The sequence below is a fragment of the Prenolepis imparis genome, unplaced genomic scaffold (assembly GCF_030444845.1).
Source record: "Prenolepis imparis isolate NDT839.2.m4 unplaced genomic scaffold, iyPreImpa1.0 SCAF_1, whole genome shotgun sequence".
Taxonomy (NCBI): Eukaryota; Metazoa; Arthropoda; class Insecta; order Hymenoptera; family Formicidae; genus Prenolepis; species Prenolepis imparis.
In genome coordinates this window covers 17,258,836-17,285,582 of record NW_028141159.1, presented here as the reverse complement: position 1 = coordinate 17,285,582, position 26,747 = coordinate 17,258,836, and the positions used below count along the sequence as shown (strand labels likewise).

The following is a 26,747-nucleotide window of genomic DNA, read 5'->3' as shown; positions in this document are numbered from 1 at the left end:
GCGGCTCCGTCATCATCCGCCTGACAGTTCTTGTGACAGACGCCGTGAGCGGCGGGGCAGTAGCGGTAGTGGTCGGTCACGTTTGCCACGGGTAGGACGGGTCTTTCTCGGCGCGAATCTCACAAGTGTTCGAGAGCGGGACAGTGACAACTGCTAGACGATGGCGGCCCTCAAGAGAATCACCAGCCTAACCCGGGCGCTCGCGACGGTGACGTCCGCGTCGCGGCCCTGCTTCCAGCGCGCCTCGAGAAACACCTACTTCACGTACGTGAACGAACCGTCCATGCCGATCCCCGGCAAGGAGCCCTGTTGGCTGAAGACCGCCGACGAGGCTATCGAGCAGGCCGAACTTGACTCAGGTAATCGATGACGGTCTCGTTTTCTGTCTTTTTCTTTCTTTCGTCTGTTGCTGAAATGGAGCAACGCGATATTTCGCGGTTTTATTGAATTTTATGGTCGAATGCATCAATTGATTTTAATATTATCCCAATTTTATTTCTTTGCTAGTATTATAAGTGAGACTATGACATGAAATAGAAGATAGCAAATCGCTGAATCAGGCTTATACATATACAACACAAACTGTGGACGCAACTAGATCTTGATCGTGGGCCTCGATGACGTGGGTAATTTAACGTCACGGATGTGCGTTATCATCTCTTTATGAGGCTTTGGAAATATCTGGGAATTGTTTAAAAATTGATTTTTTTAGACAATTACAAAATATTTATCATTATCTGGTATTTCCACATTATCCTATTATTATATATTTCACTTTTTGTATTACTCCAGTAGGACTACTTTTTTATACAATGTTTGAACCATATGGTTTATCATTATTTGTTTTTCTCCATAAATATTTCATAGTTACAGTGAAATACAACCTCGAACTCTGGGGCGATTAATGTAAATGCTAGAGCAGTTATGCAGATACGCAGCTTATCAATTATTTGCAAGAGCAAATCCTATTAAATTGCACTTCCTTTTAACCAAGCTATTTATCGCTCGCAATTGCATTGAACGTGGACAATATATGCGGCGAGGTGTTGCGAAGTTCTTTTACGTTATATATTCTCTAGCTTTTATAAACATTTATACAAGTTTTTATTTGATTCGGAAATTTACATACAAATCTCAAGCAAACACTTTACATCTATATAGAATAAAATTTTGACTAGAAGTATGCATAAAATTACATAGACGTAATATAATTTTTATATTTATAATTATATTCTATATTTTTTTATATAAAGAAACAAATAGTTTAAATCTTTATCGTCGTGTAAATATTTAAATCTTAAGATAGATATATGATTGGGAGAATTTGTGTGCTAGTTTAGCGCAAGATGTTGTATCCTCTTTGCAAAATTTTCAATTCAGTCGATCGATATATTTACATTCGGCCAAATTTCGTGTCAAAAGTCTACTTATTAGATAATCGATTGCCAGTACTAACCAGGAATATACATATACTTGTCAAATCGCCTTGAATTAGGGGCATTAGTTTCGTACAATTCTCACTTACAGAATTATTCTTAGATAAGCGCGATGAACAAATATACTTGATGTTATTCTAGCGTTTTTTTTCGCGTATCGAACTACTCTGCATATGTTCGAATTAGTAATAACAAGCTGCATAATAATATTTTACGTAATTTAGATTAATATATCCGTCGTGAATTAATTTATTTCGCCGTCTATATATTGCATATATAATGCTAATACTTATATGCTTATAACGCTTTAAGAAAGTTTTACTGAATAAATTTTCAATTTTAATTAATAATTTGAAATTAAATTTAAATTAAAAAATTAATTGTTTCCTAAGCACATTACAAATAGGTTTTAGAGTCGCGTTTTCTAAATCATCCGATATATAAATATTAAGGATTTTAATTGATAAAAATCAGTGATTAGAAAAACTAAAATTCTTTCAAGGATAATTAAAACTTAGGAAAATTTAATAGCCATATAAACATAAAATATTGTTCGCAGAGTTTTCTCTGACTTATTTCTGCTAATTTAAATACCGGCTAATATTAGATATCAACACTTTTTTATACTTTTATCATCGATTAACAAATTGAAACAATTCTGCTAACGCTGCGTTATACGAGTTTATGACTTACGTATTTACACAGCTATTTGATAAGCTCGATAAAAATCGATTCGACGCGTACGATCATCGTGTATGTAATTTATGCTACTTTATTCGTCATGAAAGTCGATGAAACACTTGTTTTTTTGCCAATAAAGAAAATAAGCAGCTGCAAGTTCTTCGTTGTAATAACACATGACTTTAGTACAAAATTATTTGTTTATAGTATACAATCGTAAAACATTGAAAAAATAATTTTATCCTCTATTCATCGGACCAATATAGTTTATAATTTATCTAATTTTATAGAAGAAAATCTATACAAAAAAACTTACGCAAATAATATAAATGCAAGCCGCGTAGTCAATTCAATATTCATTCACGACACTGGGTCTTGTCCTTGTAATATATGGTATTCTGTAGAATGATGTAAGAATGTTCTTGTCGTTCTTAATGTCTCTTCTAATGATTCCCGTTAAGCTAAATAGCTTTCAAATCTTATCTTTGCGATTGTCTTCCCATTGCTTCTCATTGCTAAATTTACAAACGACTTCCTCGTCTCGTTCGAACATCAATTTTATGATATGTCTTTCGGATGGAGTTGATCAAAAAAATTTCACACAGCTGACAGCTGTGCAGATGATAATAGTAAAACAGATACACTACCAATATTGACCTCGATGCGCAAATCTATGTATATGTATAAGCGCATATCGAATCTAGTTCTCGTGTTTAAATATAGTCCACCACTACCATCAACTAAAAATTTGCCAACACAATAAACTGAATTATTTTCGATGAAGATTTTCGCGATGTAGATATTTTCTCGAATTTCCTCCTGTGAGGTTGACACTTGCAGTACTTTATATAAAAATATACATGCTACGCTTTTTCTTATACACGAATTAATTGTAATTTTTATCTTCAATCTCACGATTTTTTATAAAATAAATTCGTGTATTAGTAATTGAATAAATGAAACATATTGAATGATATAAATAGATAAAGAAATGTCATATGTCATATGTGATCATATAACATATTGCGCGTAACAATCACGTTCCGATAAGAGATTCGTAGATAAAAATATCTTTTATAATACGAAAGAATCAAAAAATGTTCGCTCTTAAAATAATCTGCGTGTATTTTTTAGATTTTTGTACTTTAAAAATATTTTTCTAAAATCTATATATAGAGTATTTTTTAACTATATCTTTATAGTTATATAATGTAAATTGAGAGAGCTATAACATTACAGCTATTATTACTATTATAGCTAGAATTGCAGTTGTAATACGAATAATATAAAAATTGCTATTTTGAAGATTACTTTGATTGTGTGGTAATAATAATTTTGTATATTTACGTATATTTAATATATATTTTAAGTGCATCGCAAATAATAATAATGCATAATATATCAATGTGTGTAGTTGGAATGTTGTAATAATTATGTCTTTGTATTTAATAAGAATTCGGATAAAATGCGTGTGATAAGAATACTTGTATTAGCTAATTAGACTTGATTTGATAAGACATAGACGTATTTTCTCGCACATAGATAACTCTAACATTTTGTAATATTGCGTTATTGCCTCTGTAAAATTTTTAGAAATCTTATTTTACAAGCTAGATGAAAAACCAAAACTAGTCTAGTATCGTAAATGAATGAGATAAATAGTATACGCGTAAGTTGAGATATTTTCGTATTTACTAACATATACAATATCATGTATGATAAACCATGTAAACATTAGGCAATGCATGCCGTATCCTGCAATATGTTATTGTGGGATACTACAAAGTACAAAGTATAAGAGAGTCTTCGAATCGTGTCAACTTCGTATCAGCGCGGAAAAAAATTGTTTTCTTTTCGACTTTTGTAATTGCATACGATTACATGCATTAATAATATTCAACGATAATAGTAAACAGAAACATAATAATATTTTGTAGAAAATTGATTTATCTCATAAACGTATTGATCGTCTATTCTTAAATTACGATGCACTTAAAATTATATAGTATAAATTAACGATTTAAATCATCTTCTTGTCTACGTAAACAATATTAAAAAAAGATCGAGAAATTGCACATATAATATAGATTACAAAATCTTTTACTATTTATAATTTCAATATTAAGTTAATCTCGATCAATTTTTATTTTGATAAAATCTTAAGTTCAGGAAGTAACCGAACGAAGATGTTTTAACTCTCATTTCATTATTGCAGATCAGTTGGTGTATGTCCAAGGCGCGGCGGCGACACCCGTTGAACTTCTTAGGGCAATGACTGACTATGGTGTACGCTGCGATGTGAGAAACGTTCGTTTATATCATATGCATCTTGAGGGGGCGGCTCCGTTCGCTAAACCAGAAAACGCAAGTACGTTACGGTGTAAACTCGACGTAATCTTCCGTCTTTCAAAGTATCTCAATAACAACTCGTCATATTTAGCGCATTGTTTTGCTTTTCGCGCTCTTGTGCCAATTCGCTTTCCGCTTCCCTTTGTTTCTATTTTAAGATGCTACTTTACATAGTTTCTCTCTGTAAAATAATAATTTGTTTAAAAGTTTAATCCTTTAGTTGTGTTTTTCATTTTGTTTCAATAACTGCTAAGATTTTCATAAAATTGAATATGAATCATATAAAATAAAATTACATTTTTTCTGAAAAAAATTAATAATTTTAAATTAGTTAAATCCAAGAAAAACTTGTACTATTTAAATATGTTTTTACGAACGTGTATTTCTTATAATATGTGTTACGTGTTCAGAACATTTCAGATCCATCAGCTTGTTCATTGGCGGTAACGTGCGGCCCGCGGTGAATGCAGGCACTGCAGACTGCATTCCCATTTTCCTGCACGAAATCCCACGTCTCTTCAAAGAAGGCTACCTGAAACCCGACATCTCGCTCATCCACGTGTCTCCGCCAGACGAAAAGGGTTACTGCTCCCTTGGCACCAGCGTAGACTCCGTTCGGTCCGCCGTGAGTCATTCAAAACGCATCGTAGGTAAATCTCGGAAAAATCTCGCGAATACTTACGTATCTTTTCTTCACATGAAGACAGAATTTAAAAAAAGGCTAATTTTTCACAGCGCTAGTCAATAAGTATATGCCCAGGACCTTCGGCGACGCTATTATTCACGAAAGTCATCTGGACTTCGCTGTGGAGCATCATCAACCCTTACCGGTTCACCCGGTGAAGCCACCGTCTAAAGCCGAACAGCAGATCGGCAAGAATATCGCTGAGAATTTAGTAGTGAACGGCGCCACGTTGCAGTTGGGTATCGGCAGTATACCTGATGCCGTGTTGTCACTGTTGGGAAATCACAAAGACCTGGGGATCCATTCCGAGATGTTCTCCGATGGAGTCGTGGATCTCGTGAACAAGGGCTGCATCACGAATAACCAAAAGACGATGCACCGGGGCCGGATCGTTGGTTCGTTTTGCGTAGGCTCGGAGAAACTTTACGATTTCATGCACAACAATCCCTTCATAGGTCGGTTCGCGTCTGCATTTGTCACGTGTTTGAAATTATTGTTGGTTATCAATAGTCTTAAGTTTCAATGGCTTATTTTTCTTGTTTCTAACAGAGATGTTGGTTGTGGATTACGTCAATGATCCTAGAATAGTCGCCAAGCAACCTAAGATGACGGCCATCAACTCGTGTATCGAAGTGGACATCACCGGTCAGATCTGTTCGGATAGCATTGGCACAAGAATGTATTCCGGTTTCGGTGGACAACTTGATTTCATTACGGGCGCTGCAATGAGCGAAGATCGACAAGGAAAGCCGATCATAGCTCTTCAATCGGTCACCGCTAAGGGTCAAAGTAAAATACAGCCAGTTCTAACGTTAGGTAAGTAGATAAATCTATCGAAATAATTTCTCATAATTTCACAGTTAGTGTGATATGAAAGTATAAATCTTCAAGCGAAATAATGCCATTATAATTCTTTGCAATTTTTAAAGTTACTGCTTCATATGTTATGCTGAAACGTATATAAGAAACTTATAATTAAGAGAATTATAATACATATTCATGATTTAATGTATTATAAAACTGTATATACTCAGCTTTTTTTAATTTAAACATAATTAATACCAAATCCGTTTTTGGATTTACTTCTGTATTGATCCAACACGCTCGCATGTATATATGCGAATCGTTATTTCGCCACGCTATGTTATAGGTGCTGGAGTAGTCACTAACAGAGCGGTGGCGCGATACGTCGTGACCGAACAAGGAATCGCCAGCTTGTTTGGCAAGAGTCTTCAGCAACGGGCATACGAGTTGATCCAGGTAGCTCATCCCGATCACAGAGAGGCGCTCGAGAAAGCGGCTTTCGAACGTTTGAAAATGATGCCTGCGCCATAAGTCTGAAAGCAACGTCACAACGCAGAAAAATCATATTTAATAGCATTTTACAATCGGACGTTCGCGTGTTTTAGTCGCGCGTATAACGGCCAATAATTGTCGAAGAGTCACGTGGTGTCTTCTTCTTGTACGATATACGCACTCTCTTGCCGGAAGACAATTCGTCGGCCTCCTCCTAGAATAAGAGAGGAATGGTGAATAAAACGTGCTAACTAATTAGACCGAGAACTTAATATGCTAAATTGTAACATTACGTATAGAAGAGTTCGTAATGCGAGAATTGCGCTCGTATCCATAGACATAGATACTAATTAAGTCATACGTTTTATATTGCCAGAGAGAAAGAAACGTGTTCGCGCTTTTGAACACTGTTCCGATAAATAAAAAATGGCATTACCTACTACTAGTGCCATTCCGAGATGTAAGCATTTTTTATATTAAATCTTTTAACGTTCCTTTGTATAATTTCCCGTGTGTTACCATTGTAATGACGAATTTGAAATGCGAATACACACAAAAAATATATATATATATGTATATATATATATATATATATATATATATATAAAAAATAAGAATTGATATTGTTGACGTTTCATTGTGCATGATATATTTTTTTATGTTGAAATAAGATAATTATAGTGCACTTGTATTTATATATCTATATTTAAAATTATTCGAATTACGAATATATTTAAAAAATTCAAATCGATATGATGCATCCGCCAATTATATAAACATTATCTCGAAAAATCGAACGCCGCCAAATCAGATGTTCAAATAACAGTTCGTGGAGATGGCAACGGATTCATATCGTTTGACGTATACATATACGGTCAGCGAGATCTCTTTTAGATTATGTATCGCATAAGTTTTTATACATTTATTACCGTATCATCAACGAGAGCTTGCTGCTAATTTAATATTGACAGTTTCGGAACAATGAAAAGATGTTCCGAAATCTGAGATTGGTCTTCGGCAAAATCCGACAAAATACGACAAAACCTTTTCATTTATGCGGCCAACGGTATTTGCAAAATTTAAGGGAACCTTCTCAACCTTTAAAACGATGTCCAAAATGGGTTTGCGTGGAAGACGCGGTAAAGATTATAAATTCAGGTATTTATTACAGCTGTATTATAATTTAAATCGATATTTAAACTCTGTGTACTTTCTAATGAAAAAAAATATAATTCTTAGTGTAAAAATATAATTGTTTTATAAATTTTTTAATTGATTTAAATTTATTAAGAAAAGAGTTAAGAATATATAACATTTTTAACTTAATTAACTTCTTACTGATGTGAATGAATCATAGCTTGGAATTTTTTCTAAAAATACATTATAGATATATTAGAAAATTTCAAAAAGCAGAATGATTATTTCATTAAATATCCGACGAATATAATTCCGAGTTATTTCCGAGTGTATGTTACTGCAATCTCTTTACAAACCAACAATTTCTTTTTCAGAACATTTAGTTTTCATACAAGGTGGTGCGGCCACGCCGATGGAGCTCGTACGTGCCATGACCGAGCACGGGGTATGCAATAATTTACGCGGCGTCAGGTTGATGCATATGAGCCTGGAGGGTGATACACCGTTCGCCAATCCCGAGTTTGAGAGTACGGTATTCGCATAATAGTCGCAATCTCCATTCATAACATCTATGATCCGATGATGGAAAATAACAGCTTATGACGATGTTACATTGAAGAGCACTTCAGATCTATCAGCCTGTACATGGGTACCAATCTCAGGGAGGCGGTGAACGAGGGACGGGCGGACTGCATTCCGGTTTTCTTGCACGAGGTGCCCAGGTTGTTCTACGAGAAGAGAATCGTGCCGGACATCGCGCTGATTCACGTGAGCATGCCGGACGCACGTGGATTCTGCTCGCTTGGCGTGAGCGCGGATTGCACCCGCGCCGCAATTTGCACCGCCAAAGTTCTCATCGGTACCGAATCATTAATAATGTGATAACGACAATATAAGATAACAAGATGAAAAAAAAAATACTATGCTATACTGACCCTTTGGTCAGCGAGATTCTTCAAGGCGTCAATTAATAAAATAATTGCTTTTATGTATCATTAATTAGAAAACTAAATTATTAAACACAGATGTTTCTCTTTCTTCAGCGCAAGTAAACGAACACATGCCAAGGTCCTTTGGCGATACAGTAATCCACTCGAGCCATTTTGATTGGGCAGTGAGATACGATTGTCCTCTACCTTGCGTAGTCTGTCCACCGCCCAACGAGCTCGAGACTGAAATCGGCAAGATCATCGCTCAACGCTTGATCGAGGATGGAGCAACGTTGCAACTCGGCATCGGTAATATTCCCGACGCGGTGCTCTGCGCCCTAATCAATCACAAGGATTTGGGAGTACACTCGGAGATTCTTTGCGACGCGATGGTCGACCTCGTCGAGCACGGCAACATCACGAATAAATGCAAGATTAAGCATAGAGGACGTATGATCGGTTCTTTCGGCATCGGCACAAAACAATTGTACGACTTTCTACACAACAATCCGTTTGTCGGTAATTATAATAATGGGTTTATCTTGATTGACGTCCTTGTATTATTTTGCGATTGTAAATTATTTTGTGTTGTCTCACTACCTAGAGATGTTAGCGATCAATTATGTTAACGATCCACGAGTGATCTCGATGCAGCCGAAGATGACGGCTATTAACTCTTGTATCGAGATGGATCTCACTGGCCAGGTGTGCTCCGACAGTTTAGGCTGCAAGATGTATTCTGGCTTCGGCGGTCAGTTGGATTTTCTTCGAGGTGCGGCGATTAGTCAGGACGGTCGTGGAAAGGCCATCGTCGCGTTTCCTTCAGTCACCAGCAAAGGAGAGAGTAAAATACAACCAGTGCTTAAACTCGGTACGAGACGAGATTAGAAATTCAATTAGAAATTGTCGCTGTGAATAAATTTTATATTTTAGTATATAATTTAATTAATTAATAATTATTTATATCTAAAAATTATATATATCTTGCTCTATTACAGGAGCTGGAGTTGTGGTTACTAGAGCTCATGTGCATTACGTAGTCACGGAACACGGGGTGGCGGATCTCTTCGGTAAAACCTTACGACAAAGAGCGAATGCATTGATTCAAATTGCGCATCCCGATCATAGAGAATGCCTCGAAAAGGCTGCGTTCGATCGCTTAAAATCTAACCCAACAAAATATTTGTAACGTTTGTGACGTGTAAATATATACAAATTACATGATAGTTCAAGTTCTGTATTAAGTACACAAGAGAGAAGCAGAAATCCAAGCACATGTGTCTTATTTAATTTTGAATTCATAAATTAATGTCACATAAATTTGCCGTGTCAAAGATATTTTAAATATATATATTAATTTTTTATTAATATTAGCTTTATATCAAATAAGCCAATGTAATAAACTATTTTTGATATAATGACATAACACAAAATTTCTAAATTAAATAAATTTATGGAAGAATAAATATATTTTGATGAAAAAAGACTACTACTGCATTATAACTTAATAAATTTTAAATTTTAATGAATGGATATAGTCTAAAAGTTCATTGAAAACACACATACCATAATCGCAGATATATTCACATGTGACTGCAATATCAATCTTGATAAATATATTTTCACAATATAAAAAAAACCAAACATGTGTTAGAAATCTATACCTTCCGGCAGAGTTCCCTCTATTCTTCTCTTCTCGACGTTTTCGTAATACTCCGAAAAATCTACATAAGGCTTGATTCTGGCGTTTGGATCCGTTATTCTGGCACCTGACGGATACATATCCGACGTAGTTGATGTTTCAGTCGTTGACACGTCGTCGAAGTTCTCGTCAGTAATGCCGGTGCTAGTACTCGAGAGATCTTCGTGATCCGGTATGCTGATCGGCGCGGTCTGCACTACAGGATTGAACCTGACAGATTGACTAGTGGGACTCTTCAGAGTATGCGACAATGGGAAGTTGAAGTTTCGCACAAGGAGAGTTATGTCGTCGCGCTTACTGGTGATCATGGTATTTTGCGTGTTACTCATGTTCACATCGTGATGGATTCTCACGACCTTGTCAACCACCGCTTGGGCGACGCCGGTTAAAGTTGATTGCACTCGAAACTAAAACAAGCAAAGAGAGAGATGAGATTTTACATGTGGAAACTGCTTATTGTTAGTCTAACATTATTTAGAGTATATTACCTGTTCGACTGCTATTAAAGCTAGCTCCTTATTAACTTGATCGGTACCAGTGGCTTCCTCCAACGACTTGTACAGGCTGCGCGACATGAGCATTAGAAATCTGCAGGAATCGTCCAGCTCGATACTACCATGGATCTCCGGTTCGGCGATGATCGGTTCCGCTACGGAAGTTGCTAATTCCTCAAACTCTCTATATCCTCCCTTGACAAGATAGTTGCCAAGGCAGCGCGTGTTCTCCTGATTTCCAAGATGAGAACCTGAAAGATGTATAATCTGTTCCTATTTACCGGAATCTCTTCCTAACAAGATAAATGTCGGTGAATGAGATGTACCTTGTCTGATCGATTCGACGTCCAAGCCTAGTTGAGATAATCGTAAAAGCTCATCTTCGTTCCTCAAGTCATGATCCACGCTTAATTGTATGACTCGTAAAACTTGATTGCTGTCTGTTTTACACAACAGTGCCCTGCTGTCGCCGATATTCGCGACGTACAATCTTCCTCTATAAACCAAGGCAACTACAGCGCTAGTTCCAGCTGACAGCTCGCAATTTAACGCATTTAGCTTGTCAACCTATAAACAAAATATATTTTATGTATTTGAAAAGAAAAATATACTTATAATTTTTAATATTATATAGCTAACCAGGTCTGGAAATTTTTGATAAGTTTCATAAGAATTCAGTCCATCAGGTATGTCAAACTGTAGACTAGCTCGTTCTGCTAACAAATCACCAATTGATTCCAGATATCCTTTTTCAACTGCTATGAATGCCTGTCTATAAAATAAATACTTTGCATGTAGATAACTTATAACTAATTGCAATTTATATATATAACTGTAATGTATGCAGCATTTTTGCATAATTGACATATTTGTAAATTGCTGGAGCATAAAACATGCATAAAATTTGCATTAAATCTATTTTTAATTTTATTTGTTTTTATAATATATCATGTTGATAGAATTTTTACCGAAGAACTTCTTTCACTTCCTCATCAGTTGATTTGCCGATCAATTGCCCCAGCAGGATTTCTGCAGCCACTCTTTGCATAGCAAAATTGGCTGCTTTAGTGCCTTCGTGACCGTCAAATACTGCGTAAAGAAATGTGGAATCGTCATATCTGCAGTGAAAACTACGATCTTCAAATGAATGCTCCTCTTGTCGATATCCATCTTCTCGATAGATCTGATTAGTGGAAAAGCCCACTCCTGAAATATCACTGAATTTCAATAACTCTTCTATATTAAACTATATTTACCTTGTTATTTAATGTACATATTCATAAAATAATAATAAATTTTCAATATTGTAAAGTATTCAATAAAAAAATTTAAGGAGATTATTTAAAGAGATACAATTATTTTTGAAAAATTACTTATTATTATAATTTTTTCAATTAAGAAATATATACACTTGTGTTTTTTATTTTATATATATATATATATATATATACTTTTTTAAAAAAATTAATTCTGTGATCAATAGTGTCAATATATTTCAGAGTATCAATTTTAGATCATATCAAAATAATAAACGAAATATGTACCGGACTGTTTGCAGACTGGCAAATCATCTGTCCAATTATATTGACTGTCCTGAAAGAGCATTGAAGCTGGACGTTCTGCCCCCGAAGACATTTTTTTCTTCCCACTTCAACTAATAATAATCAACTAAACTTGATAGATCATTATTTTGCATTATTGGTCTTGGGAACATGGCACGAAGCAGCGAGAAAAACTTGTCCATATAGTCCACATACATATATGGCGTGAGCAGCGCAAGAGAAGAAGCGATAGACTTCCGTTTTCCACGGATCTCCGCAGATTTTTGTCCTCTGAAAAACGCAAATTTTCACGCTGTCAAGAAATGGATAAACTGTAAGGAATCGGAGAGCAACCAACACTAAAACTCGACTACACTCGTTGGAGATCAGTAGTGAACTCGATAGTTGCTGAATCGGTGCTACACAATGGATAACAACGAGCCTGCGATAAAGGTTAGTTAACCTAGATATATTTTGTCAACACAAACTTGTAATATATTCTATTATATTAAATTTTTTAATATCTATATCTTTTTTTGTCGTACCAATGTATGTGTATCTGTACTTATGTCAAGTAATTATTCCTGATGCAGAGATATAGAAGGGAGGAGGAAGAGGACAGTCTTTTGGATATGGATGATGATTATGTGCCATACATATCTGTCAAACATCGTAAAAAGCAACTGCTCGCAAAATTGGGTAAACTCGGAGAGTTAAAAGAGGAAGGTGCTAATGGTGTTGGAAAGAGTAGCAGCGAGAATGAAAGAGATGACGCTGACAATGATGACGGACAAGTTTGGGGGAGAAAATCTAACATCTCTCTTCTCGACCAACATACTGAATTGAAAAAATTGGCTGAAGGTATGAAACCTCTTTTATAAATCTATACAAACAAATAAGCAATATAATTTAATTTTAGAGAAATTGTTTATGGAAGTTCTTATTGTAATGTTCTAGCCAAGAAGGAAAGCGCTATGGAGAAGCAATTGAAGGAGGAAGAGAAAATTTTAGAAAGTGTCGCTGAAAATAAAGCTCTAATGGGTGTGGCTGAATTAGCCAAGGGTATTCAATATAAAGATCCTATCAAGACCAATTGGCAACCACCGAGAGCAATACTCAGTTTTGGCGGGGTACGTCATGAAAGAGTACGAAGGAAGCTTAGAATACTTGTGGAGGGTGACGAAGTGCCGCCACCTTTAAAAACTTTCAAGGAAATGAAATTTCACAAAGGAATCTTATATGGATTGGAGCAAAAAGGCATTATCAAGCCAACTCCAATTCAAGTTCAAGGAATACCTACAGTGTTAGTCTTCATATTTTAATTCATTCATTCACAATGATATTGATATTATCATATTGATGAGTTATATAATTGAGCAAAAGTACAAATGTTATATAATTGCAGGTTGTCTGGTCGCGATATGATTGGTATAGCTTCTACTGGTAGTGGTAAAACTTTGGTGTTTGTTTTACCTATCATTGAATTTTGTTTGGAACAAGAACTCGATATGCCATTCATTAAGAAAGAAGGACCTTACGGTAAATATTTATGATAGTAAATAGGTAGAGTGATATTTTATTGACAAATATTAATATCATATATATCACATATATGATATTAATATTTCTATAATATCATATAATATCATATTATGTACTATGCATATATTAATATTAATGTATTTCAATTCAGGCTTGATAATATGTCCTTCGAGGGAATTAGCTAAGCAAACCTTCGACATAATCCGACATTATACCACTAGCTTAAGGCAAGTGGACTGCCCGGAAATACGCTGCTGTTTGGCCATCGGAGGTGTACCAGTTTCGGAATCATTAGCTATAATCAACAAGTTAATATTTTTTATTGTCATTTAATTTTCGATATTTTTATTTTTAATATGTGTCACACATATATAAATTTATATATGTTGTATGTATATAATATATATATATATATATATATATATATATATATATATATATATACACACACACATATATATATATATAAATTCTATATTTACAGAGGCGTGCATATAATGGTAGCGACACCGGGACGACTAATGGATATGTTGCATAAAAAGATGGTCACTTTAAGCGTATGTCGTTATCTTTGCATGGACGAGGCAGATCGTATGATAGACATGGGATTTGAGGAGGATGTGCGAACAATATTTTCATTCTTCAGGGTAATTATTTATCTCAATATATTTATACGATCCGCGAAAAAAATATCAAGTATTTTTTAGAATAATAAAAATTGTCTACTGCATATTGCGTGTTACAGGGACAGAGGCAAACGCTATTATTCTCTGCTACTATGCCAAAAAGAATTCAAAATTTTGCGCGTTCGGCGTTGGTAAAACCCGTGACAATAAACGTCGGTCGTGCCGGAGCTGCATCGATGAATGTGATACAGGAAGTAGAGTACGTCAAACAAGAGGCTAAAATTGTTTACCTTTTGGAATGCCTTCAGAAGACTGCGCCACCGGTTTTAATATTCGCGGAAAAGAAGCGCGATGTGGACGCTATTCACGAATATCTACTTATAAAAGGAGTGGAAGCTGTCGCGATACATGGAGGAATAGGTATAATTATAGTTATATTTCACGAATTATATTTTTCAACTATAGCATGGTAATTTAAAATTATAGAACGTATTAAATATATATTAACATATTCATGATTTTATATATAATGTAATACAGTTTCATGCTGAAAAATGCGCTAGAATTAAAAACAAATCGTATTAGTATTTCAGAGAGAATATTTGAATATTGTTAAAATGAATTAAATATATCATTAATTTTTTATTAAATTTTCAGATCAAGAAGAAAGATCACGTTCGGTGGAAGCGTATCGTGCCGGTCGAAAAGATGTGCTTGTCGCGACAGACGTCGCATCGAAAGGTCTTGATTTCGCCGATGTGCAACACGTTATCAATTACGATATGCCGGACGACGTAGAAAATTATGGTAATATATCGTGATACGTTTATGATATTGGATGAAAAAATTTAAAATAAACGTTTAATGTATTATATATCTTCAGTGCACAGGATAGGACGAACCGGTCGTTCCGGACGTACCGGTATAGCGACGACTTTTATCAATAAAGCGAACGATGAATCGGTACTGCTTGACCTTAAACATCTACTGATGGAAGCAAAGCAGAAGGTGCCGCCGTTCTTGCTGGAACTTTGCTCAGAGAACGAAAAATACCTGAATCTAGGCGGTAAGATACTAATCGGCAATTTATCTATTTTTAATTGGTGTTTATTTCCTCTCTTGTCGTTATTTATATTGTTTATATTCTCGCAAACTTTAATATCCTTTTTGCTTTATTGCAGACGAACGCGGTTGCAGTTATTGCGGCGGACTCGGGCACAGAATCACAGAGTGTCCGAAATTAGAGGCTGTGCAAAACAAGCAGGCGTCCAATATCGGACGTCGCGATTATCTGGCCAGCAATGCTGCTGATTATTAAGCAGCATGTCTTAGACAAAATAATTTTTATGTATTCATTGTAAATATATATACATATCAAGATTCATTTCTACGATAATAAATGTGTCTTAGTTAGAATAGCAGTAAAAACATATGTATTTAAAAAATATAAAATAAAATAAATATTTTAATTAAATAGTATAAACTCTCAATCATATTAAATTAATCATATTAATCATATTAAATCATTATAAAAATTAATTTATTTTACTTGGTATAAAAATAAAAATAAATATTCCTTCGCCAACTTCAGAGATTCATTCATTTCGCGAGAGCGAAACAAAAGCTGCCGCATCTGTCACCGGTGACTTTTTTACATAAACCCTTCAGGCCCGACATAATTCAAAATTCTTGTTAATAATGGCGAATAAATCTACCCGGCCTTAAAGTGCCGGGCATATTGCCCAGAATGGGTTATTAACATCGCAAGTTTCAAAACATGAAAAAGTACTGGATTCATTCGAGCGCCAAGGAAAATCGTCGCGCTGATCGAAAAAGCTTATTCTTCAGAGATTTTAGGAAATATATTTTTAAGAGGTTTTTTATGCTCTTTATAATCATTTATCTTAAAGCCATTATTTCGAATTATCTTCTAAAAAACATTAGGCTATCCGTTATAGTGCAAAGTGTCGTAAGCTATAATCATCATTTCTATTGTTAATACGTACAAATATAAAGCGCGTTCAATTTTCTATCGCGTTCTTAATGTAACACCCAGCTACTTTACAATTATTAAGTGCCAAAACATTATCATTGCCTTGGTACTTTTATTGAAAAAAAATTATTTAGTTAAAGAATCTTTCATCAGTATAGATGATAAGCTTAATGGAGAGAAACGTAGCGCTTGTATATATATTAGTTTATTGTTTAAAATAAAATTGTAATATAAAATTTTATATGAAATTTTTAAAAAATTTCAAGAATTACCTGACATCGACGACGATCGACGATGGCGAGCCGGCCGCGACTCACGAAGACTGAAGCCCTAAGACAGGCGAGGAGTGCCGCTTTGGTGAAAGAGCTTGAGCGAAAGCAGGAAATGAAGAGACAACCACAGTCTGTCATAGATCCTGGCAGAAGGCGCAAATATACCCCGGCTGAACCGAAGAAGGTCGAGTTCACTAAACCGGGAGTGACGAAGGCGATGATGGCACGGGTGAAACAGGCGGAGAAGTTCAAGCAGGAGTATGAGCGTAAGCGTGAAGAAACGATGCGAAGGATGCCGAGGAGGACACCCGCGCCGATCGGTGGTGATCCTAGGTGAATTTTCAGAATTATGCGATTTTTGCGTTATTTAAAAAGAATTTTACAACGATTTAAAATGGTCATTTTTTTGCGTGCGCTATAAATATTCCTGAAGTAAATTTGTCAAAATTTAATTTCTTAAACATTCTACAATTTTTTTATATATCTGTACCTGTACAGGTTTGGTAGAGAGAGGGTATCACGACGGGCTCCGACGCCGTCTCCGTCGGTGTCGCCTGCCAGGCCGACGAGGAGGCCTACTCCGCTGGAGAGGAGAGTCGCGCCGGATAGACGGCCACCGGAACCACTTCCGGCTATTCCAGAGAGAACTAGAGAACTGGCGAGATCCATGAATGCCCAGGTGATCCAAGCCGAACCGGTTGGCGAGGGTCCGATCGACAGCATCGTGATACCGCCGAGGTCGGTGAACGAGAATCGCACGACCATCGTCAGCATCCCTCAACCACCTGTGACTGCTATGGAGGCACCGGTGTCCGAAGTGGCGAACCGCTCGATCAAAGTGATTAGGTGACTTAATTTCCATGGAATTGAAAGGTTTTGGAATTCCTTTTGCTTCTTTTTAGTTTCAACACAAAGCTTCTGAAAAAATGTAGAATATAAAAAATAATTTACTTTGATATATATTTCAAGATTCGTCAAAGAATCGATATTATACACTTCTAGTTAGTCCAACAGAAAACGAGCTTTTCTGTTGATGTTAAATATTTGATTTAAATGTTGAGAATTTTATTTGTTATAAAAGAAATAATTCTTATATATTTTTGTTTAATTTATCTATTTCTTGTGTGAATTAATGACGAATATTGTTCGGTAGCGAGAGTCTTGACGAGAAAGATGCAGCGGAAGCGGTTACGGTGAATAATAAGCTAGAGGACCTGCAACAGGCGAGACGAGACTTTGTGCTGGCAGTGGCAAATGTTGGTGGTAACGCTGTGCAACTCGCGGAAGAAGAGAGGCCTAGATATATATACAGGTATATACCTATATAATATTAAAATATTATGAAAAAGAGAAAAGATAAAGAATTACAATTTTGAAACATGCAATCAATATAAATCAGCAATCTTCAATCGATTTTATTAAGTTTGAATACAAAAGGTACACACTTACATTATTTTTCTACGTAAGTCTTCATGTTTCTGAAGTGCTGGAACACTTGTATTGAACACCATGGAAACTTACATAGAAAAATAATGTAAGTGTGTATCTTTTGTATTCAATAAATTACGAGATAAAAAATATTTAAAGTTTTCAGTCTCACCTAATAATATCTACATTTAATGCAGAGTTCCCGACATTGAAAGCGAAATGTTCCGCGTCGAGTACGGTCGGGAGCATCCGAGTGTCGTGGCGGCCCGCGAATTCGCCGAAAGAAGCATGGCTGGCATCAGGGCACGCGAGGCAGCTCGCAGGACCGAACAGGAGTTCGAGAGAATAGCTAGTGAACCGTTACCAGAGGATTTGCTCTTCGACGTGCCGTTCGAGGAAGAGTTTTTACACGAGGGCGACATATCCTGGGAGGAAGAAGAGGACATACCAGTTGTGTCCAGGATAAAAACTAGTATGCGTGATATACCGAGGCGCGAGGAGTCTTACAGATATCCCACCTTTGATCCTGAGGAGCTCGAGAGATTCTTCGACGTAGAACGGTACCCATCGAGTCCTTCACGAGGACCTCCACCCGGTCGTGAGCATCTGCCGCCGGATCTCTGGGAGCTGGAGGATCCTTGGGTCACGTGCGGACCAGGAATTTATCCGCAGCCGGATGTATCTGATCTCATTCGCTTCGAGAGTTCTTGATCCTTCGGTCCATATGTTTATCGTAGACGGACTTGTAGAGTCCTCCGTTTCTAAATTGTTTAAGAGAAGAAAGAATGGTACGGTCAAATTCTTACAAACAAATTAAAAGAGATCATTCTTGTGGATATATTATATATATATATTAGGAACAATTTTTGCAGAAACGCAAAATAGGCGAGATCTAAGGAGCAGAAGACGATCGAGCGCCAAACGATTGCAAAATCGTGAGAAATTCTCTATCACATCCTTATACTTTTTTTATACGATACTTCTCCGCATCATGTGATATTTTATAATTAAAATCAGTACCTGTACAATATATTTAATTATTGATATTTCTAAGTATTAATCTTCCGTGCAAAATTTAATTCATTTTTTGTAAATAAACTTTACTTTCTTATTCCGTTATTTTTCAACTTCAACAAGAATACTCTCGACTTTATACGAGTACCAGAAATACTTAAAATCGACTGAACAATATTTTAGCAAACAGAGGAGAGACAGTCGTCATAAAGCCAGAAGATCAACATATATTTTTAACGCTATTATTTCCACCCTCAACTTTCTTGCTACATATAGTATTTTATGTTGCACTATATACTTATTACTATAACACGCTATTCTACAAAAATGTCCAATATAACTTGTTATTTCGAAGACGAGAAAAGTGACGGATCAGTTTCGACGGATACACTCTATCAGTGAAATAATAGATTAACGCTGACGATGCCTGACATTCTAATGATTCCTTTGCGACATGACGCATATGCCGAAGAATCGAATAGCATATTTGCGTGACACGTGTCATTATGTGGCGGTCTTTCGACCGAGAAACAGTTTAATCATGCTAGCGCACTTTTTGCGAGAGCACAATATCAACCGGCTATTTTTATCAACAACGGGTCTTTGGCCATTTCAAAATAGTTTCGCGAGAAATTCATTGCGAATCTTCTGCTTTCTGCTCGAAATAAGTTACTGTCCGTTCGAGGTAATGCGTTCGACAACATTTTAATCCAAGAGAAATCCGATTAATGTTAGTTTAAATTCTTATCGTGCTAAAATATATCATACGATTATATATTATCGTGTGTGTATATCATGACATATATTAGCAATATATTTCTATCATAAAATATTACCACCATATATTTTGACACGCTTGTGATTCAATCTATCAAATAGAGTAATGACAATTTTTTTATATAGAATTATTCGTACAATAATTTTATATATTTGTAATATATTTAATGGATATAGAATATTATATTGTACATAACAATGGATATACAATATTATATTGTACATAGATATTATTATTATACGATCATTAGGACAATGCGCAAACAATTTTTGAAGGCTGTTATCAATTGATTCTCTCAGCCTCTTTCCTTTTGAGGGTGGGACATGGATTTTTGTACCAAGACAAGGCATGACGTTACCATTATTAGAACTGCAAGGTGTTGTCGTCATTGTTTAAATTTTTAAACATTGTTTTAATTTTTTGAAAATGTTTTAATTTAAAAATGTTTTTTCGTGTTTAATAAATTAAATTGGTCTTTTATTTTCATTGTTGTGATAAGTTACAACAATTATATGAGACCATCGATGAGCATTGGGACATATTTACGAGCGATCTAGAAATGCAAATGCTGAAAGACTACTCTATGCTGTCGCGAAAATTTGCGAAATATTATTCGAGTGAGTATATCGTATCGCAATATGTTACATTTTTAGAGCAATATATTATCTGTGTTTATATAGTATAATTGATTTAGAAATTATTTATAACTTATAGAATTTGCCTTAATTTTTTAAAATTATTTTGTAAAAACTTGCTCATATCCATTTTATTGCGCGGTGCAACAATTAATCTAATTGTTTTTGCTTAGATATAAAAAAAAAATCTTTTAGAAAACCCAACAAAAATCGATGGAATTTTGCTTATAGATATGCGACAAAATGGTACGACTTCTCGCCTAGATTAAAATCTCTACTGATTATACTTCTTTACAGAAGTAATGTATCGTGTGGATTTAAGGCAGGTAATATGATTCCGCTATCGATAGCGACTTATGCGGCGGTAAGTATTGCAAAATTGTTAATTTATTTGCAGTATATACCTATTATATATTTCTTATTTTATAAACTATCTATATATAAATACAACTTACACATGTTTTCGATTCAAGGTGGTACGGATGAGTATGTCTTATTTCACAGCATTTTTATCACTCAGAAATTGACTATCAAACATAATTAGTTAGTTCACTATGATATGTCTTCGTTTGATTTCATTATCAATAAATTGTAGTGCAGAAATTTATGGCTTATTTATTCGATAATTTAAAAGTTCATTTAAACAGTTCATTCTCTCTTTGCACTTTTTTTTTACAATTTTTGCAGAAAATAAATCTTCCAGATATTTGAATTACTAACTCAAATATTTTATATTGAAAATTAACGTACTGTGAAAGAGAAGTTACGTAAATTATGTTTTACGTTTCTTTTTTTCTATAACTTTTACTCCTTCGTTATGCAACCAGTTTTACTTCGAGTAACTATATGCATGTTATTTATTCAATTAAAGGTTATCGATATATTATCGATTATCGGTAATTATACGATTTTATCTACTGAATAAGTTTGAATATTTTTACATGACGGTTAGGTTGGGACGGCATTGCAAACTTTTATACATGTTTTTTGTGTGTCAACGGCATAGAGGAAAGAAATATGAAATAAAGACTTGAATAAAAAGACTCACCAATTCCAATCTTTTCTCCCTCCGCAGTTTCTTCTGCAAATCTTCCTCTTTTTTCTTCTTTGAAAGTGATGAATAGCGCGCTTATTCATTCTAAACGAAAAGAGACAGACATATTAGAGAGAAGTAGAATTTACTTACTTAGTTGTATTTTCCACATTGTTCTATGATTTTAATGCGTTTCCTTCTTCGTATTCTTATAAAATATGCGCTTACCTCGTGTTAAATGCAGAGCGTTGTGTAAGAAAGTGCCGTAGAGGAAAGGAACAGCGAGTCAGCGAGCAAAGTCGAGCCGCACAGCTGGTCTGGTCTGGCTTATCTGCGCCTGCGCGCGCATTCTTCAATGGCGATCGCCAGTCGTGTGGATCCGTTCGTGTGTGGTGTGGCGGTGTGGCGCTGGTCATACGGCTATCTCGGCGGATAATCGTCGGTCCGAGAAACCGGGTTCACGGGTCCGCGAGCGCGACGACAAGGGTCGGGCTCGACTTTCGTCGAAAGCGTACAGCACATAGCCGGCAAGACGAAGCTTAAAATGCCACTGGTGAGTCCTCCGTCCTTTGCTGCCTCTCGCTCGGAAGCTTCTTGTATCCTGGCTGTCAAACTCTCGGTCGAAAACGCTCCTTCTTCCCGGTCTCTCCTCTGCTCTTGACAATTCGTTCCTCGAAAATGTCGTCCCTCGTCTGTCGTTTCGGGTCCTTAATTGACGAGCGAGAATGTCACTGTCCGTCTTCGCGATTATCGAAATGAGGCCTGGGTGCGGTTTTTGCGGTTAGTTGAAAGCAAAATAAAAGAAAATACGAGCCTTTCCGAGCGAGAAATCAAAGCTCCAAGCGTTAACGTTAAGTTGCTTTTTTGTGCACAACACGATTTAAAGAGTTTGTCGAGAGTACAGTTTAAATGGGTCAACTATGATAGAAAAGTATGTCAATGTATGCGAATTGATGCTACTGTCAAATAATGCTTTTTTCAATATCAACAATATGTATACAATGCTGTAATACTGATTAGTTGATAATAGTTAATGTGTGAAAAGATATCAGGGATATATTACGATGTCTGCGATAAAAGAGGGGATTGATTAAAGTAATTGAATTTTTATACGAAAAGATTTGAAGATGGATTGTTTACGATGCATCATTGTTACATTTTATTTTATAGAGCGCAAGTTCGAAGAAGTCATTATGCGTACTGCCTGAAGATGTTGTTCACGAGAGAAAAGTACGTTAGTGTACAAGAGAATCTAATATTAACATTATTATCAAAATCAGAAATGATACGCAGCATCATTTTTAATATTTATTATTTGTTATAAGTTAATATCGAATAAAAATTTATTATATATATGTTATTATGTCTGTCAAAAATCAAATAAACTACAGATTAGTAATAAAGTACAGATATAATCATATTTTTAAAATAAGATGAAAATAAAAATGTTTATATCATATTTTCAGAGCAATCATGCTGCCCTCACACCATTGGAAGACATGTCCGCAGGACGAGGGCAAGCAGGTGGAGGGCCTCCTCAGAATTGTCAGAAGGTTTTTATACAGCGTGACTACACCGAAGGAACAATGGTTAAGTTTCAAACACGGTTTCCAACAGAATTGGAAAGTAGAGTGAGTATTTTAAATGAGTTAAATATTTTTTATTTTCTATAGTATATAATCTCTGAAGATCGCGGATTAACGAAACTTTATTTTTTGGAAATAAGAAACGAGACAATTGAGAAATATTTATTACGGCATATCTTCCAATTTAGCTGGATAGACAATTATTCGAGTACACCATCAATCAGTTGAACAACTATTTCGTGGAAGCGGAGCGTGCCAGCTGTTCCACCTACTGCGAGAGCTGCCTATACTGTCTCACGGGTTATCTGATAAGCATATGTACCGAGACGCATTATGAGAAATGTCTACGCAAAGTCGCCAAATTTGTCAGCGAGCAGAATGATCGGGTGTACAAGCCGCGCGGCCTCCTACTGACGGATCCAACGACCCGAGGACTTAGGCTAATAGAGATCTCGGTACTGGATAGACCTGCGTCGTGACTGCATATTAGCCGATCCAGGGAGTTCTTCATGTGACCCCCCGCGCAGCACTCTGGACATTACCTCGTCAGAATCACGGACATGCACGCGCTCGTGAGTGCCTGTCGGCACGATTACGAGGCATACCGGTTAGTTTGAGCCGGTTACGCAGTGTGCAGGAACCCTGCGCGAGGCTGGAGGGAATCAGTTCAACGATGATATCTTGCAGGCCGTAGATCGCTCAGGTGTATCTTGTACGATTAATCTTGCCGAGTACGCGCAATGAGCTGAAACTCTCTTGTTATCGGGTCGAACTTAGTCGTACTTAGTCCTAAAAAGTAAAATATCGTAAATAACGATAAAATATGTTCGTCGAAATCCGCAGGAAACGGAAATATGTATTATGGAGGCGAATGATTCGTGGAGATTTTATTGTCGTAGATTTACCTGTCAATCTAATTATAATAACAAGCTTACACAAAGTTGGCCTAATTGCGACGAGAGAGTCTCGCGTTCATTAGCGTTCGTGGTGTCTCGATCCTAAGTGGCAGCTTTTCAAAGACGAGAAAGAGCATGCATCGAAGCGCGTGAATGTGTAATGAAGCCGTGGCACTTCTATAAGTTCAATTTTCTATATGCGTACAGAACATGTAACATACGAAAGTATATATGAAGTATATGTGGCGAATCAAGGATTGCGGAGAAGGAAAATTATGTGATTTAAATAATCGAATTGTTTACCGCGAGCCGCTACATTGATTCGTCATATATACGATGGGGTCTACATATTTTTTTACTGTTCATTTATGACTTTATCGTATCATCTGCATTTAATTAATGAGACGTGAATGAAAAATGCGTGTTTGCGTGAATTATTTAGCGACAAGATGGCATTCGATTTTAACGTCTATAGTGCGTGTGTTTGTTTTGTTTAGAGAGATTCCACCGAAAAACCTAACCGAAAACTTTAATGAGTTCCGTTCTCGATGAACGCTCAAACGAATGATTCCGAATTCTTATCTTCCGCGATATATCTTCCATTGCGCTTATGTATCCGCGTGCAAAAAAAAACAAGTCATTTCAAGTATACTTACATATACATATGTACATCGGTTGTGGGTGGTATTTCTCTCAACAACAAAAGAAAATAGAATTCGATCGAAATTACTAACACAAATACTCGTTGCGCTATAGGGAAACCCGAGGATTGGCTAAAAAGAAAAAAGAAAAGAAAAATGCATAAACACGGTGATACAAGAGATTACGAATTTAAATTCGATTGGCATTGTGATCAAGGATAAGCCGAAACCATTTGCGATGCAGCACGAGAAATATCGTACGTCACTTTAGTCCGCTCTCTTAGTGAAAACTGGAACGCCCGTTGGCTATCGTCGCCGATCTCCGTTCGTGAGTCCTCGAGATCTGCTCGCGATACACTGGATATTTTCTCTACTCTGTTAATTAGTTGTAAATGATGATCTCAAACGATACAACGACGCAACACCATGTCTACATTTACTTTTTCTTACTCACACTTTGGGAGCCTAAAGTGTTGCAATAAGTGCCGTCAGAAACAACACACTTTTTTGCATAGCATTGCTTCGTCAGGTATTGACATAGATCGCGAACGTGTCGAACCAAATTTAGGTTGCGATTCTCGATTTATGATATACTTATCGTGGTATCTCGCATACAAATGGCGAACGATCTCTCTCGTTCTTGGTCACAATGCGTGCGGAGCGCCTGTTCGACGTTGTAATGCGACGTATTGCTAAAAGAATCTTGCCAAATGTGTCACTGCCTCGGCGTACGATATCCTAGCGTGGACGAGTGGATAGAAAAAGAAATCCTGTACGAACAAGAAAGAGAGAGAAAAAGAGAAACGATTGAAAGAGATTTGTCGATTTTCCCGAACGAAAGAAAGATGATTTTTGAAATCGGAAGTGACATTAGGGAAAGGATTTTTTTTGTTATCCAATTCTTTTGCACGTCGCAATATTACGTACACGGTGCTCTGACTACATGCAACATGCGCATGTTTGTGCATATAATGTATATATAGCGGATTAATCGTCGACACACGAAGAGTATAAAAGAAAAGGAAGCAAATCGTTTGTTATACTTAATTTAATTTAGTAGGACCAATATTGGATTGATGATCCGTAAATTGTAAAGGACACCATCGTGTTACGAGTGTAATTTCTAAATGTTTTAATAATTAAAACGGCGTAAGAGCTCATATATATCGTGCTTTGGAGAAATCTGTCTAATTCCCCGTCAATTATTTGACGCGTAGGATAAATAGACATATAAGTATGGTAGAACATAAATATAATACAGACTTATATATATCATATAGTTTATGTAGATATTTAGTCTATATGTATAGTTAAAAAAACAGATTTATATATGTAAATATATATATATATATATATATATTTATTTATTTATATATACAATATTTATAATATAGTCTTCATATCTATATATTTATATATATTTGTTATTATGTTATATATATATAAAACATAATACATATATAAATATAATAAATATGAAGAATTTATATATATATATAATCTGTATCTACATACATATAGACTACATATATACAATACAATACATAATATAGTAATAAAATTTAGTTTTTATATTTATATATTTATATTTATAAAGACATAAATATAAATGTATAAATATGAAGACTAAATTTATATATTATTTATATATTATTTATATATAATTTATAATTTATATATAATTATTTATATATTATTTATATATAATTTATATATTATTTATATATTTATATATTTATATATGTATGTGTGTACAATCTATGTGTATAGTTACAGACTATATATATATATAAATAACTATACAATCTATAACTATACATATATGGTTTATAGTAGTACTGTACTGACGATCATATTTAAAAAAACCGCGTAAAAATTCACCATGCACTGGAGTCTCGCTTCGATACTTCAAGAATCGCAAGAATCACTTCTCGACGAACTTCAAATCGTAGAGTCACGGAACTGACTTTATGAGTCGAGAATTATCGGGAGTGTTTTATAAAGCGTTTGTTACATAAATATTACGTGCGACCGCTATTACTCGCTAGTACAA

General features: G+C 35.5%; 6 protein-coding genes, 1 long non-coding RNA gene and 1 pseudogene across 7 annotated transcripts; 6 read left to right on the top strand and 2 right to left on the bottom strand.

Moving 5' to 3' along the window:
* The first annotated feature begins 10 nt into the window (after positions 1-10).
* Positions 11-6,911, top strand: LOC145933763 (succinyl-CoA:acetate/propanoyl-CoA:succinate CoA transferase). The gene is made up of 6 exons (XM_083033756.1): positions 11-359; positions 4,333-4,485; positions 4,877-5,116; positions 5,202-5,606; positions 5,701-5,967; positions 6,302-6,911. The coding sequence occupies exons 1-6, from the start codon at positions 161-163 to the stop codon at positions 6,484-6,486; spliced, it is 1,449 nt and encodes a 482-aa protein (XP_082889882.1). The 5' UTR covers positions 11-160; the 3' UTR covers positions 6,487-6,911.
* Positions 6,912-7,046: 135 nt separating this feature from the next.
* On the top strand, positions 7,047-9,922 carry LOC145933771 (succinyl-CoA:acetate/propanoyl-CoA:succinate CoA transferase). The gene is made up of 6 exons (XM_083033765.1): positions 7,047-7,605; positions 7,959-8,111; positions 8,204-8,443; positions 8,628-9,032; positions 9,118-9,384; positions 9,512-9,922. Exons 1-6 carry the CDS (start codon positions 7,437-7,439, stop codon positions 9,700-9,702), a joined length of 1,425 nt encoding a protein of 474 aa, XP_082889891.1. The 5' UTR covers positions 7,047-7,436; the 3' UTR covers positions 9,703-9,922.
* An 89-nt stretch (positions 9,923-10,011) lies between these two features.
* LOC145933779 (TGF-beta-activated kinase 1 and MAP3K7-binding protein 1) lies at positions 10,012-12,393 on the bottom strand. Its single transcript, XM_083033769.1, has 6 exons — positions 12,254-12,393; positions 11,678-11,915; positions 11,349-11,481; positions 11,036-11,276; positions 10,704-10,960; positions 10,012-10,622 (listed from the first exon to the last, which is right to left on the bottom strand). The coding sequence occupies exons 1-6, from the start codon at positions 12,342-12,344 to the stop codon at positions 10,164-10,166; spliced, it is 1,419 nt and encodes a 472-aa protein (XP_082889895.1). The 5' UTR covers positions 12,345-12,393; the 3' UTR covers positions 10,012-10,163.
* A 169-nt stretch (positions 12,394-12,562) lies between these two features.
* Positions 12,563-15,867, top strand: Abs (ATP-dependent RNA helicase abstrakt). The gene is made up of 10 exons (XM_083033744.1): positions 12,563-12,703; positions 12,844-13,111; positions 13,208-13,553; positions 13,656-13,789; positions 13,944-14,100; positions 14,277-14,439; positions 14,538-14,838; positions 15,076-15,225; positions 15,302-15,484; positions 15,600-15,867. The coding sequence occupies exons 1-10, from the start codon at positions 12,677-12,679 to the stop codon at positions 15,734-15,736; spliced, it is 1,866 nt and encodes a 621-aa protein (XP_082889870.1). The 5' UTR covers positions 12,563-12,676; the 3' UTR covers positions 15,737-15,867.
* A 15-nt stretch (positions 15,868-15,882) lies between these two features.
* On the top strand, positions 15,883-19,079 carry LOC145933791 (uncharacterized). The gene is made up of 6 exons (XM_083033784.1): positions 15,883-16,293; positions 16,678-17,016; positions 17,182-17,529; positions 17,837-17,995; positions 18,309-18,899; positions 18,984-19,079. Exons 2-5 carry the CDS (start codon positions 16,706-16,708, stop codon positions 18,820-18,822), a joined length of 1,332 nt encoding a protein of 443 aa, XP_082889910.1. The 5' UTR covers positions 15,883-16,293; positions 16,678-16,705; the 3' UTR covers positions 18,823-18,899; positions 18,984-19,079.
* On the bottom strand, positions 17,814-21,939 carry LOC145933797 (uncharacterized). The gene is made up of 5 exons (XR_014424927.1): positions 21,800-21,939; positions 21,587-21,676; positions 18,630-18,872; positions 18,284-18,536; positions 17,814-18,003 (listed from the first exon to the last, which is right to left on the bottom strand). It is a non-coding gene; the product is annotated as an uncharacterized LOC145933797 (long non-coding RNA).
* LOC145944370 (uncharacterized) lies at positions 19,179-21,065 on the top strand (annotated as a pseudogene).
* Positions 21,940-21,951: 12 nt separating the features above from the next.
* On the top strand, positions 21,952-25,854 carry LOC145933785 (golgin subfamily A member 7). The gene is made up of 4 exons (XM_083033777.1): positions 21,952-22,124; positions 22,742-22,801; positions 23,038-23,202; positions 23,346-25,854. The coding sequence occupies exons 1-4, from the start codon at positions 22,116-22,118 to the stop codon at positions 23,634-23,636; spliced, it is 525 nt and encodes a 174-aa protein (XP_082889903.1). The 5' UTR covers positions 21,952-22,115; the 3' UTR covers positions 23,637-25,854.
* Positions 25,855-26,747: the final 893 nt, after the last annotated feature.

Coding starts and splice junctions, on each gene's coding strand:
- LOC145933785 (XM_083033777.1), top strand. Junction 22,802..23,037: donor ATGTTGTTCACGAGAGAAAA/GTACGTTAGTGT, acceptor TCATATTTTCAG/AGCAATCATGCTGCCCTCAC. Junction 23,203..23,345: donor CAACAGAATTGGAAAGTAGA/GTGAGTATTTTA, acceptor CTTCCAATTTAG/CTGGATAGACAATTATTCGA.
- LOC145933763 (XM_083033756.1), top strand. CDS start 161: ATGGCGGCCCTCAAGAGAATCACCAGCCTAACCCGGGCGCTCGCGACG. Junction 4,486..4,876: donor CGCTAAACCAGAAAACGCAA/GTACGTTACGGT, acceptor TTACGTGTTCAG/AACATTTCAGATCCATCAGC. Junction 5,968..6,301: donor ACAGCCAGTTCTAACGTTAG/GTAAGTAGATAA, acceptor GCTATGTTATAG/GTGCTGGAGTAGTCACTAAC.
- Abs (XM_083033744.1), top strand. CDS start 12,677: ATGGATAACAACGAGCCTGCGATAAAG. Junction 12,704..12,843: donor ACAACGAGCCTGCGATAAAG/GTTAGTTAACCT, acceptor TTCCTGATGCAG/AGATATAGAAGGGAGGAGGA. Junction 14,101..14,276: donor TCATTAGCTATAATCAACAA/GTTAATATTTTT, acceptor CTATATTTACAG/AGGCGTGCATATAATGGTAG.
- LOC145933771 (XM_083033765.1), top strand. CDS start 7,437: ATGTTCCGAAATCTGAGATTGGTCTTCGGCAAAATCCGACAAAATACG. Junction 8,444..8,627: donor CACCGCCAAAGTTCTCATCG/GTACCGAATCAT, acceptor CTCTTTCTTCAG/CGCAAGTAAACGAACACATG. Junction 9,385..9,511: donor ACAACCAGTGCTTAAACTCG/GTACGAGACGAG, acceptor GCTCTATTACAG/GAGCTGGAGTTGTGGTTACT.
- LOC145933791 (XM_083033784.1), top strand. CDS start 16,706: ATGGCGAGCCGGCCGCGACTCACGAAGACTGAAGCCCTAAGACAGGCG. Junction 17,530..17,836: donor CGCTCGATCAAAGTGATTAG/GTGACTTAATTT, acceptor ATTGTTCGGTAG/CGAGAGTCTTGACGAGAAAG. Junction 17,996..18,308: donor AGGCCTAGATATATATACAG/GTATATACCTAT, acceptor CATTTAATGCAG/AGTTCCCGACATTGAAAGCG.
- LOC145933779 (XM_083033769.1), bottom strand. CDS start 12,344: ATGTCTTCGGGGGCAGAACGTCCAGCTTCAATGCTCTTTCAGGACAGT. Junction 11,916..12,253: donor GCCAGTCTGCAAACAGTCCG/GTACATATTTCG, acceptor GTGATATTTCAG/GAGTGGGCTTTTCCACTAAT. Junction 11,277..11,348: donor ATCAAAAATTTCCAGACCTG/GTTAGCTATATA, acceptor TTTTGTTTATAG/GTTGACAAGCTAAATGCGTT.